Consider the following 14,118-nt stretch of genomic DNA (forward strand, 5'->3'; position numbering starts at 1 on the left):
ACTTATCATCTAATGTCTAAATTGCAAAGAAAAATTGAAGTAATTTAATTTTTTTCATTTAATTAGGGTGAAATAGTAATTTTACATTAAGGGGGTAAAATAATTATTTTGTTAATATTCTGTTAAGTTCTCTCACAGAGTTTAGGTGGCAGTGGAAAAATGTACATTTTGTAACTTTAGGTAGAAATTAGCCAAAAAAAAAATATATGTGTAGTTTTTAAAAAGTCCGAAAAAACAAGTGGTCGATGAATAATTGCCGTATGAATAATCTAACCTAGAAATTGAAAACCAACCTATCTAACTAAATATTAGTAATTGAATAGAAAAGGTAAAAGAATACATATTAAATAATATATATTTTGATTTTTTTCAATGAAAATTATGAATCTATTTGACTATTTGACACAAATGGATAAACTATACTGTTATTTGATAAAATGTTAAATGTTAGAGATCTACATGTTATTATCCCTTTTCCGTTAATTTATTTTATTTTCTTTAAAGCAAAGTGACAAAGAAGTCAATAAAAAGAGAAATTAAGAGATCCCTCGAAGAAGTAGATGTCGCCTTTTGATGATATGTCACGCGCGGCCCATCTCGCATGATCTTGGAACAGAGAATGACTTACACGCGTTAAGCATCGGTACTCATCGTTTTTTATTTTATTTTTGATTTTCTTTAGAATGTAACTTTTGTGGTGTGATCGTCACGACACTGCCCATTGAGACGATACGGCGGGGTTATATTATTATATGCTCTCTTATTATTTCTTTAAACACTCGTCTACTCTTTACGATCACATTTAAAATTTATAAATTGAAATTTTAATCTTGGTACCATTCATAATTCTGAACATAATTTCTATTTTCAATTTTGTATATCCATAAAATGAATCATTATCTCTTTCTTTTTTTCTCTCTTAACTTATTTTACTTCTGCAATGGTTCAAAAAAAATTATAGGCAAATAACTTGAGTAATTAATGAATTGCAATCTCAAGCAAACGATTAAATCTTTAATAAGTCTTAAGAGTCATTCCACTGCGCTGATTTTTTTATGTATTGCTCGTGTAAGTAATCTCATCACAAACACCTTCAAACTCACAAATTCCTCATCAACTTTACTAATGTCGAATCATTTTTCAAGAATAAAAATACCCACCAAAATAGATTTATTGATGGGTTGCTTAACTAATAAAACTTAATTTTGAGTTTCAATAGTTTGTAGAAAATCACGTTGGTCAGGAGGATGAGGATAAAATTGTTTCTTTGTATGTCTATTCGCTCTTTTTATTTAATAGGTGGGTCTCAAAATAAGGTCCCTTTAAGTTATATTTAATGTAACATATAACCAAGTAAAATTTACCATCTAGTCCACTTGATCCAACTGTTTTGTTACTCATTTTTATACTAAAAAGTCTAGTAGTAAGTTACAACAAATGTAACTTAGACAATTCTTTAACAATAATTTGGTACAAGGTTATTCATATAATAATTTTTTCAAATTAGATTTAGAATGTCCAAAGTAGCCTTTAAAATATAAATAGTCTAACCCATGGCATGTAGTATATTCCATTGGGATTATTGTATCAATTAATTATTTTTTAATTAACTAGGTAAACCGAGTCGGGTGTATCTATTAAATTTTTCTTTCTAAATATGATTGTTCTATTCAATTTTTTTTTTTTAGTATGATGATGGCCTTTCTTATCATTTCTTTTTATCCAATTTGCTTAGAAAACCATCAATATTTTTAGTATCCATCATGTCAATTTTATGAAAATAATTTGGTTACTATTCATCAGTCATCACTTTGAGTAGTTATAAAATAAAGTAAAAATAGCAGTTTAATTTCAACTATTGAAGATTTCATATTTAATAAAAACAAATAACAAAATATTTTTTAATATAAATTATAAGTGATTAATTTGGCTTCTCAAATGGTCTCTAGTTTTGTGAATGAATAATGCTAAGGAGTACAATAGTAATTTTTAAATTTTAAAAATATTATTGTCTTTCAACATTAAAAAAAAATGATTTTGGCAATTGTACAAGGGATTACATTTTTGTCATTTTTCTTTTATTACCAGTCATCAGAATGAAAATATTTCCAAATTAGCTTTGAAGCAAAACAAAATCTACAAAAGAAGAAAAGACCACTTATTCTCAACCACAAAAAAAAAAAAAAACCTTTTGAAAAATGAGAATTTATCTATCCTTTTTTTTTAAAAAAATATTCTCAATCAACACGAGTTTCATGCTAAATCTATTAAAGACAAGATCTCATACTCTTATATATATTCCTTTTTTTCGTATTGTTGATTTTTGAAAAAAAAAAATTGACATGCACTTCTAAAGAAGGAGGATATTTTTATCCCATCAATTATTGGTGTACACGTAAACATGATTGATTTTAAGTTTTTGTCATTTTGCTTCATCAAAATAGCCGTTAAATGCACAAGAATAAGGAGTCAACTTCATGCACCTATCGAATAAATGGATAATTTCTCACGCCATAATTGTTTTTTAAAAAATGGCCCCCTATTATTGATTTTTATGATATTTAAATAGGTTGTATGGCATTGGTCCTAAAGTTAATTAATGTTACATAATTCTAAGCAACTTGTTTATCATTATATCCCTATATTTTAAGCGAATTGTTTGGTTCTTTGTAATTTGTAACACCCACTTAAAAATTGTCATGATTCATGAGTTCATTGTATGGATGATTAATTATTTTTAAGTGAATGATTTATTTTCGTTTTGAGTGGAATTAAAGAAGAAAATTGGTTATGTTTTGTTAGATATTGATGGTTTTCTACGATTCCTTTACTTTATTTTTTATTTTTATTTGTAACAAGTTAGTTTTTGTAAATAATATTACATACTTTTTCTTTCTTTTTATCTCTTAAATAAATTATGGAGGCAATTGGATTGGTTTTCCTAAAAGGTTGTGTGTGTGTGTGTTAAAATATTACTAAATGAAAACGCGACGTACAAACGACAAATAAAATTTTATTTAGCGGTTATCATTTAGAAACATCATTGTTTGGTGCATTTAGAGCTAAGATTTAATATAATAATTGCATAATATGTCAACATGCTCCTAACAACTTTTTTTTTTTAAAGATATTAGTAAAACAACTCTCAAAATTCGACAGTATTCGGATGCATATGTATACATTAAAATTTAGAACAATGTAATCATAAAATCTGCGAATTTATTTTATATGCAACTATGTATTATTTTCAGCTTTATTATTTTTTAACCAGTATATATTTAGTTTTTAGACTTGACTTGAATAAGCATTATTAAAGACGTGAATTTTGTTGAACTAACCCATTAATATACTTGAGTTTATATATAATGGTCTTCTTCTTCTTCTGTTTTTTTTTTTTTTAACTTTTTCTCTTAGTTTGTTTTTGGTTTAAGTTGTAAAATAGTTACTAGATTCAATTCAGTCTTGGCTAAACAATTAATTTTTAAATCAAAGAATTGATAATTACAAATTACATCAAAGCTAAAATTATACTAATCCCCTCATGTACCATATTTTTCATTCAAAAATTTTGGAAAATCGTTTTGGTATTTTACTAGTCTCATCCATTTTATCAAATTACAAATAAGGATATAACTTGGTAATTTTATTTTATGATGATCCCTTTTGTAACTCATTATTAAAAATAAAATGGAACTCGTCAGTAACATTGATAAATTAACTATTATACACCCCGTGAGAAGTTTATTCTAGGGGTATATTTGTTTTAAAGTTTCTAATAATATAACAATCAATTTCTTGAGAACCACCAAATAGGTAGGTGATAAACCATTTCAAATTTCATTCATGTTGCTGGCAAAATATTGGTTACAAGGTACTAATGGCATTACACATGGAGAACATGATTCAAGATTATGATAAAGGATGAAGGGAAAGTTGAGAAGGGAGGATGAAATGAGAAAATTTCAATGAATTACTCTCAACCAAATAGCGACATGAAATTATCTCCTACAAAATATCTAATTTGCCACGTGTCCACATGGGACCACATTGACAATCACACGAGGCGCCACTCAGGCATGTCCCTACCTGAGCTGTCTCCAAAGCATCTCTTTGTGAGCCGCTAAAGTCAGGACTGAGAAAGGGAGATCACAAACAAGCCGCCTCCACCATTCTCTTAACTGATTCATTCAAAATGGGCCAATTATAGTTAAGGGCACGCTGTCATTACAATTTGTCCCTAAATAGATAGGCAAATGTCCAACCCAAGCAAGCTTAAATGCTTCTACAAAAGAAGTCAAATTACTCTTAAGACCCTACCTGAGAAAGAGAATCACCAATAATGACTCGCCATATGTCTAAAAAGACATAAAGATGCCCTTAGAGAACTCCACTTAAAAAAGTCAGGTTGATCTCATTAAAGGATAAGTTCACTCACTCACAAAACACTTAAAATCTCCTATTTTAGGATTGCTTTGAAAACCCATCATCTTCGTTAATCCCCCTCTAACTTGACTATTAGAGTGAAGCTGCCGGCCATTGCTATTGTTGCCTCTATCGACTGTTCCTTGTGGTTCAGGTTTGTCTCAGTGGTCGCCATCCTCATAAAACCATTTTCCGGACAAACTGACATCCATCTTCACCAAAAAACCACCTTTTACAAAGAAGTTCTCATATTGTTTTGGACTAAATCAAATCAAAACAATTCACACGAGAAGAAATTGCAAATATTGATATATATATATTTCATCTCTTTTGTACTCACAATCATTTTTTTTTTTATAAAAAAAAAATCATTGACCTTTGATCCGAAATAAATACACCTCAAGATTTGTCCCTTGGATGAATAACTAAACCTTAATGATAGAAATAGACAGCTAAACTCTCACTACGTCAAAAAATGTAAATACAAATAGACTCCTTCCTTTAGTGAATTTCGCCTATTATAATATCATGTTTATTATGAATTTATGATAACCGGATCATGAATGGCCGTTTTTAAACTTTTGTCAATAAATGTATTAGCCTTTTCAAATTATGCCTTTGTTAGTAATTATATAAACCCCAAGGGAGTCAAATGTTATTAGATAAAAAGATAAAAAAGTCAGAGTAAGAGGTGAACAAACCTTGTCAGGTAATTGTCAGTACACACTTATTCAATACACTTCTCTCACTCACTCCCTTCGCACACACACTCTTCTCTCTTTCTCTCTCTCTTCAATCAACGAAACAGAACTAAAAAAGAACAAAATCAAAATTAAAAAAATAAAACAGCAAAAATTAAAAGCAAAAAATCAGATCAGCAAACAGTTTTCTACTTCTACCTGTTTTGTTTTAATTGCTTCGATTTTCATCTCATAAGCGTTCAAATTTTGTGAAGCTGAAAGCTGCAGAATGCGTGGAATTTGCTTCCACTTCTCGTTGAAGCGCTTCCAGGTGAGGCTTCTAAAAACGATCCGTTTCAATATCTGAATTTCCGATAATAAATTTTTGGTTTTGAAGTGATTTCATAGCTTAGAATTTGTTTATTTATTTATTTTTTTTTTCTGGTCATTTTTTTTCATATTTATACGGGTGAAAAAGTTGGAGTGGTTTAGTTCTAGATCTGATCATAATTGTTTATTCTAATTATTCCTTTTGATTATTTTTTAAAATTTTTTTACAGCTTTATTATGCTAGGAAAAGAAAAAGAAAAGGAAGCTTTTAGGAATTTTTTATTTATTAATCTAATTTTTGGTAATTGTAAATCGCTAATTTTAGGAAATGGAATCTAAATAAAATAGTTTGGAGTTGGCTAACAAGTAATTAATATTTTTTTTAATTTTGGTTATTGTGTAAATATTTGGAATAATGATACTGCACATATAAATTATCCTGTACATCTTTTCTTTGAACTAATTTTTTTATTTCACCTTTAAATATTTTTGTGTGGCAACAAAGAGTTTGAACCTGTAGTATGATTGAAATATTTAATGCAATCTACTGGAATTTATGTTTTTCCGGTTAAAATTTATTGCAATATGTGAGCACTGCCACTTCATTTATGGAAAATTACTATTTTTGGGATTTTACGTCAATTTTTAGTTCTAGTTCTCAATCTTGAAACAAACATATATGAATTTGCACTTATGTATGCATCAGAACTTTGGTTCAACCTTTGATGGTATGTTTGGGATTGCGTTTTAATCCAAAAGGAACTACCAGTTCTCAAGTATTAAAGTGTACCAATGGTGGTACATACTATCTAACCAATAAAAGTGGGTGATTAGCTAACATTTTAGTTGCTGTGCTTTCAAAGTTAGACGGAAGCATAGAAGTTCTAAATGTCCCATGAGTGTTGGAAACACAAAATATGTTTCTGATGTATGAATTTTGTTATTCATATTAGGAAGATAGGTGTTTGGGTGGTACAGAAGGCACGACCTCAGAGCATCTGGAGGGTAGCGAATACTAGTATCTGGAATACTCTCGAGTTTGTATAAATGGCATCTGCCAGCCTAGGGAATGGGGGAGTGGGCAGTTCCAGGTCTGTTAACGGCTTCAAGAGTTCATCAAGTTCGGTTGACTGGTTGGGGAGAGAAATGCTTGAAATGAGATTGCGGGACCAGGTGGACAATGATGAAGACAGAGTAAGCTGTTTATCTTTTTTTCAAGGATGTTTATATTTCTTGTGGTTTCCTTTTTCTTCTGTCACAAATATGATTAGCTTGCCTCTCCAATTCTATGCTGTAATTGGAAATAGAATTGTCTAGTGCTGGAAGTAGTGTGATGTCTTGAGGGCATTTTGCCCAGTTGAAATCAATTTCTTCCAGCTTGAACAGTCTTTAAAATTCTTTAGTACATTTCCGGTCGTTTATGACGTCTTGTACAACGCTATCTGATGCAGGATAGTGAACCAGATATCATTGATGGTGTGGGTGCTGAAACTGGACACGTCATACGAACAACGATTGGTGGTCGAAATGGCAATTCTAAACAGGTAGAAAGAGGATCTACTTGTAGAATACAAATTTTATATGCTTATGTGATCACAATTGGTAATTTACGTAACGTGCATGTTTTGCCATGGATGTTTCTTTGGATTGGCAGAAAGTTAGTTATATAGCTGAGCATGTGGTTGGAACTGGTTCTTTTGGTGTTGTCTTTCAAGTAAGTAGTACTGTTTTATTATGTCCTATTTTCAACTTTTTATGTTATCATTTATTCCCTTAAAACTTCGTTATTGAATTAATTTATCTGCTTTATGCAGGCAAAATGTAGAGAAACTGGAGAGATTGTTGCTATCAAGAAGGTTCTCCAAGACAAGCGCTATAAGAATAGGGAGTTACAGATTATGCAGATGTTGGACCATCCAAATATTGTTGCCCTTAAGCATTGTTTCTTTTCAACAACAGACAAGGAAGAGCTTTACTTGAATCTTGTGCTTGAATATGTTCCTGAAACCGTTAATCGAATTGCAAGGAACTACAGCAGAATCCACCAGCGGATGCCCTTAATATATGTTAAACTCTATACCTATCAGGTTGGTAGTAATTTGTTTGATTATATGTTTGAAAGAATTAGAATGACTTTTGAAAAAAAAATTAACTTTTACTTAGTACTTGATTCTGATGGTTGCTGTTCACTGGGTAATTGCATATGACAATTGGATCTATGTGGCATCACATATGAATCCTTAATGAGTACACTATTTAGCACTAAATATCATTATTAATCTAAAATCTATTTTTTCTTTTTCATTTACAATTTTCTTTAAATAACCAGATTGTAAATGGCCCCCTTGGCCTAGATTACTTTGGGGTAAACTTGTTACTGATGTTCAAGTGGTAGAACTCCAGCTAGAGTTATTGCTTATTCATTTTGCTTTTGGTGGCTGATGGGAGTACTTGGAGTTGCATGAGGGCGTAAAAAAGATTCGATCTGTATGATTTTCTTTTCTAAAAAAGGAAATCATTTAATTGAGTAGTTGAAACAGGATGATGATTGTCCCTTATATGTCCAAAGATTGTAATCAAAACCATGTATGATTTTGTGATTATTCCCACTGAACCATTTCATTTTTCATCGTGTTGAGTACTTATTGATTTCTCGCCATTTCTCAAACTTATAATTAATTAATTTCATTTTTCTTTTTCCTCCTTTGGTGCAGATCTGTAGGGCACTTGCTTATATACATAATTGCATTGGTATTTGTCACCGTGACATCAAGCCTCAGAACTTACTGGTAAGATTTTCTTAAAAGGCTTGAGAAACTCTGTTACATGAGACCTCTCACCCTCTGCTTATAATTGAATTGCATTTAGGCGTATGGTAGTTGTTATTATGAGTGGTTAGGTATTCAACTAAAACAACTGGAATTAACTAGGTGGATTGTGATGTTTTTATGTTCCCCATGTGGATCAGTTTGCTGTAGTGTTTTGCACATTTTTATAACAGTTTTGAGTTCTTTTTTATGATTGATTTTATCTATTTTCCTAATGTGAAGAAATGAGCAGTGGTTATAATGTACTTTGTCATTGTCATTGCAATAAATTTCTAAGTAGTTATCATATTTTACTTGCGGTCAAATTTAGTTTTTAAACATTCATGTCCAGGTTAATCCGCATACACATCAGCTGAAACTTTGTGATTTTGGGAGTGCAAAAGTACTGGTAAGTCTATATGCTATGCTAATTCTTCTTGATGGATCTTGTTTCATTGCTTTTCTTCGGCTTGATTCCTTTTCCACTTTATCATCAGGTAAAAGGAGAACCCAATGTTTCGTACATCTGTTCAAGATACTACCGTGCTCCAGAACTTATATTTGGTGCCACTGAGTATACTACTGCTATAGATATATGGTCTACGGGTTGTGTGATGGCTGAGTTGCTTCTTGGACAGGTAGCTTGACACGCTGCTTTGCATAGTCATATAACCTATTTTTTCAGCATTTTTTTAATTATTTTCTGCCATTAGTTGTAATCGCTCTTCTGTCGTGACAGCCTTTGTTTCCTGGTGAAAGTGGAGTTGACCAACTAGTTGAGATTATCAAGGTAACGTTATATATGAACTCCACTTTATCTTATTCTCTCTTCCACGGAGTTAATTAGTCGTCGTTAGGGGCAGGAAAACAGTTCATGAAATAGTATGAATTTCAATAAAAAAGCATCAGCTTGCCCTAATTAACTGATGTCTTTCGTTACTGTTGTTGGGGAAACATAAACAAAAAAAGGGAGGGAATAAAAACAATCCCTGACTTTGGAAACTTAAAATTCAACCTTCACTCCTAAAAAATCTTTTTAAGTCACCAATTACCTGCAATTAAATCTTCAATAGATACATCTCAACATCCTGAAGATTAACTTATGATTCTTCAATTTCAGGTTTTGGGAACACCAACCCGAGAGGAGATAAAGTGCATGAATCCAAACTATACAGAATTTAAGTTCCCACAGATAAAGCCTCATCCGTGGCACAAGGTATGATTTTTCTATTTTCTGCATTTTCATTCAAGTAACTACTTTTGAAATCAATTTTAATAATTCCTTGCCTAGGTTGAGCATTGTTTTGGTTAGAAGCCTTAATTGATTAATAATAGTATGTACATAGGAGATTTCTTCTGATATTATTTGTCTGCCAGGTCTTCCAAAAGCGTTTACCCCCAGAAGCTGTGGACCTTGTCTGTAGATTTTTCCAGTACTCTCCCAACTTACGATGCACTGCTGTAAGTTCATCTTTCATATTTGTTGCACCCTCACTTGTTATGAACCAGAGTAACAGTCATCCTTTTTTATGGTATTGTTGCAGCTGGAAGCTTGTGTTCACCCTTTCTTTGATGAATTAAGGGACCCAAACACCCGCCTTCCTAATGGTCGCCCCCTTCCACCTCTGTTTAATTTTAAACCTCCAGGTTAGTTTTGACTCTGTTTCTGATAGTATAGCCTCTTTGTTGATTCTGAGCTTTGTATTTCATTAATTCTGTTACAGAAAGAAAAATAACATCATTTTGCAGCAGCAGTTATCGGCAATGATTCAAGATATAAGCATTGTAACATAATCACCAAATGAAATGGGAATAATATATGATTTAATTACTAGGATAGAAAGTTACATACAATTTAGCATATGATTTATCTTCTTTTGCTTTTGCCTTCTTTGCACATTTTCCTTGGTCCATTTGATTTATTCTCGTAGCAGTTTGAATTCATTATCGATGATTCTAAGTGTTCTACTAATTGTTACACAAAAATTGGACATTGTTAACAAAATGCAAATCTCGAACAATAAATTGGCGAAGCTAACTAAATTGTAGTGGGTTGTTATGTTTTTTAAATCCTTAACAATAATGATAGGGAACCCAACATTTGAGTCTTAAACTTGAGTTTCTACCGATGTTAGCGCTTATTCGTAACCGCCACATCATGATAAGCACTAAAAACAAACATGATTTGGTCCTGCTGCATCAGTTGGGAGTCAACATGGGATTTAAATGACGGGTCCCAAACATTACTCAAACCTTTAATGGAAACCAATTGATGTCTTGAAAAAAACTTTAGTAGTCAGATGATAATAACCTTGAAAAAACTTCAGTAGTTGGATGATAATTGCCATGCAAAAAAATTAAAAAAAAAAAATTGTACAAAAGTTCCTTCAATATTGTAGCTGTAAGAAGACCTAAGGTGCATTCCTAGAAATTATTGTCTGCATGAAGTTTCTTTTGTTTATATACTGAACAATGTGACTGTTTATCTTGAACCAGCCATCTAAGACACTGACAAAAATCTTTCTAAGAGGTTTATATGTATCAGCACTTCGGCTTGAGCATTTTCATTTATTTATTTTCATGGTTTCTTATACCTCCTTATTTTTGCTCCTATACTATATGTCAGAGCTTTCGGGCATCCCACCTGAAACCATCAACAGACTCATCCCAGAGCACGCTCGTAAGCAGAACTTATTCATGGCTTTGCACTCTTAGCATCTGTTACAAGTCTCCTCCGTAAGTTTATTTTGATCGTTTTATCGACACTTGTAAAAATCCGTCACCGTTTTTTCATTTATCATTGTCTCTTTAGTTCCGTTGAGGAAAGTGTGTTGGCAGAAGGAATGTTTAGGAGAGTTTGGGAGACCTGACGGAGGCTTTGAGTTTGTTTATTTGTCATTACGAGTTACGGCTTTGGATGAAGACAATTTTTTTTTTTTTGAACTTATCCTGTAATTTGTTGTATCCCTGTTTCATGGGCGAGTTTAGTGAGATGAAAAATATGAGAATCTGTAAAATATTGCTGTTGGGATTTTTTTTTCCAGCTTGATTCATCACTTGCGTCAGAATTGGCATAATTGATGTGAATTTCACGTATCATCCCATAGCCTACAGAATTTTAATAACTTTTCAGGAGTTGAAAAAAAGTGAAAATTAGAAGTTCTTTTACATTTTTATGAAAATTTTTAATGGTAATTTGGTAAGGAAAAAAGAAAAACAATTGTTGTATCAACATATGCGTAGCGTTGGGCAATGGCAACAAGCCAACGACGAAGTTCTTTCAGTTTCAAGAGTCAAGCCATTAGAAGTTGATGGGCCCATCAATGGCCGTAAGTAACTCAGCTAATGAAATTTATACGTGTTTTAATATTTAAATCGAATTTTTTCCGCCTTTCTTCTTGTCCATGTATATATTACGACGCACGGTTAGTTAGGATTGAATGTGATTTGGCAAATTTTTATGCTTCCATTAGGCAAGAATATCAATATTCTGTAAGTTTGTAAAATGTGATGAAAGTGACGGATCATGCATGATTCACGATGAAAGATAAAATAATATAAAAAATAAAAGAGGAAATGCTTAAACTAAAGTGGGGATGGGGCCAAGAGAACACGCACGAAACGGCAACTTCTCTCAAAATTCTCTCAGCCTTTCCGATGTTAAGCATTTTCCTTTTATTTAGGACCAATGATAGAATAATAAAAGAAACAGCAATGATTAATGTACCTTTCTGACGTGGAAAAGGATGGCGACGTCTACTAACTTATAAAATCGTTATGGACACTCTTATTTTTTACAAATAGTCATATAAACTTTTTCTTTGGACAATCTTTGTGGGTCCGCATGACTAATTCTGAATTCAAATGAGTTCTATGAATTTTTAGAAGTGATATGTGTATCCTGAGTTCTATGTATTTTAGAAGTGATATGTGTATCCTAAAAATGTGGTATGTATTATCATTTATAAAAAAACAAGAGGATCATTTGGTCAAAACACACGGGTCGCCGTCCCTTTTCAAATTTTTATCTAGTTGTGTGTTTTTTTTAAATTTTTTTTTCTGGATTTTAAAATTAATTGTTAAATAGTTTTATCAATTTAAAAAAATGCTAATTGAATAATTGATGTGGCAGCTTGTGTAATTGTGACATCAGGTTAATTATTAACTACATCAACTTATCCTAGTATTATTATTTTGTAATTTGCTTGTCAGCTCTTTCTTTGTATTTTCTCATTCTTTTAATAGTTGATAAAAAATGAAGATGAACATGGTAGTTATTTCGATTTTTTTATATCGAAATCTATTGATGCTTCAGTTAAATTTAGATAAATTGTTTTGGTTAAATTTAGATAAATTGCTATTTTAGATAATAGAATGAGTGCTATTTTATACAATATTATTATTTGTGGAATACAAGGTCAAAACAGTCCACCATATTCAATTTGTTCACAAGCTTAAATAACAAGCAGACACTTGGTAGTACTGATATCCCCTTTCATCATATGTTCACCTATAGAGGTTTACAGAACAGAAGAAATCGGTGGTTCATAGTCACGACCGTCTTGAGCCTTGTTTGAAAGTTGAATTGTGACTGTAAAAGTTGTTTGGAAGCTGAGAAAATAATGATCAATATTTTTCCTTAAAAACTATTCTTCTTTTATTGAATTTCAAGTTATTATTTACAAATACAATAACAACTTATTTATACTAACTCATATCTTAACAGAATTAAAAGCATCACTAACAACTGAAGAACAGAACGTAAAACATGATTAACAGATTTGCTGAGCTGGCTTCTTTACCCAACTAACTGCTGACTCATCATTGACACACGTGCTCAATGAGCTTCCTTAACAGCCCCCCTCAAACTTAAGGGGCATGGCTGCACATTAAGTTTGCTCCTGAGATAATTGAATTGAGTGAATGTGAGAGGCTTGGTCAAGATGTCTGCAATCTGTTCTTCACTGGGAATGTAATTGATTTCCAGCTCTCTTGCTAACACTTTGTCTCTTATAAAGTGCATGTCTAATTCAATGTGTTTGGTTCTCGAGTGGTAGACAGGATTTTTGGCCAGCTCAGTTGCACTTATATTGTCACACCAGATTGTAGGCACTGAAATACATTCAATCTTGAGTTCCTTGAACAATGACTGTAACCATGTAATTTCTGCACTTGCAGAAGCAAGAGCTCTGTACTCACTCTCTGCACTTGACCTTGTAACTATGGATTGCTTCTTGGATGACCAAGAAATCAAGTTATTTCCCAAGTAAATACAGTATGCACCTGTTGATTTCCTATCATCAATATCACATGCCCAATCTGCATCTGTGAAACCTGTTAACTTTATTTCTCCATCAGCTGAAAACTTTAATCCATAGTCTTCTGTCTCTTTCAAATATCTAAGCATTCTCTTACAGGCTAGGATATGTTGTAGTGTAGGTGCAGAAACATATTGGCTTAGCTTGTTCACTGCAAAAGCTATCTCTGGCCTGGTCAGAACTAAATACTGCAGCCCTCCAATTAAACTTTTATAACTTGTTGCATCTTCAACATGCTGACCCAAAGATCCCTTAGCTTCCTTTTGAAGTTTTGTCCCTGTAACCATTGGTATATCACACCTTTTGCAGTGAAGCATATCAGCTTTGCTTAGCAGGTCTCTAACATATTTTCTTTGGGATAAGTAAATATTGTTCTCAACATAAGATACTTCTATACCCAGAAAATATGAGAGTCTTCCCAAATCTTTCAATGCAAACACTTTGCTGAAGTTTGAGATAAACTTTTCAAGTTCATCACTGTTAGGCCCTGTTATCAGTATGTCATCAACATAGATCAGACTAATATCATTGAATCTTGTTTTCCTTTAAAGAATAGTGAGG

At 32.1% G+C, this 14,118-nt stretch overlaps 1 protein-coding gene across 2 annotated transcripts; it reads left to right on the forward strand.

Moving 5' to 3' along the window:
* Positions 1–5,143: 5,143 nt before the first annotated feature.
* On the forward strand, positions 5,144–11,335 carry LOC18043067 (shaggy-related protein kinase kappa). Of its 2 annotated transcripts, none has more exons than XM_006431533.2 (13): positions 5,144–5,433; positions 6,386–6,626; positions 6,884–6,976; positions 7,087–7,146; positions 7,247–7,519; positions 8,147–8,221; positions 8,592–8,648; positions 8,737–8,877; positions 8,979–9,029; positions 9,360–9,455; positions 9,617–9,700; positions 9,784–9,886; positions 10,866–11,335. In XM_006431533.2, the coding sequence occupies exons 2-13, from the start codon at positions 6,480–6,482 to the stop codon at positions 10,952–10,954; spliced, it is 1,269 nt and encodes a 422-aa protein (XP_006431596.1). In that variant the 5' UTR covers positions 5,144–5,433; positions 6,386–6,479; the 3' UTR covers positions 10,955–11,335. The 2 variants fall into 2 exon arrangements, with proteins under 2 accessions (XP_006431596.1, XP_006431595.1); XM_006431532.2 differs by having other exon boundaries at positions 6,390–6,626.
* Positions 11,336–14,118: the final 2,783 nt, after the last annotated feature.

Source organism: Citrus clementina, unplaced genomic scaffold (assembly GCF_000493195.1).
Source record: "Citrus clementina cultivar Clemenules unplaced genomic scaffold, Citrus_clementina_v1.0 scaffold_5, whole genome shotgun sequence".
NCBI lineage: Eukaryota > Viridiplantae > Streptophyta > Magnoliopsida > Sapindales > Rutaceae > Citrus > Citrus x clementina.

Coding starts and splice junctions, on each gene's coding strand:
- LOC18043067 (XM_006431533.2), top strand. CDS start 6,480: ATGGCATCTGCCAGCCTAGGGAATGGGGGAGTGGGCAGTTCCAGGTCT. Junction 7,147..7,246: donor CTTTTGGTGTTGTCTTTCAA/GTAAGTAGTACT, acceptor TGCTTTATGCAG/GCAAAATGTAGAGAAACTGG. Junction 9,701..9,783: donor CCAACTTACGATGCACTGCT/GTAAGTTCATCT, acceptor GTATTGTTGCAG/CTGGAAGCTTGTGTTCACCC.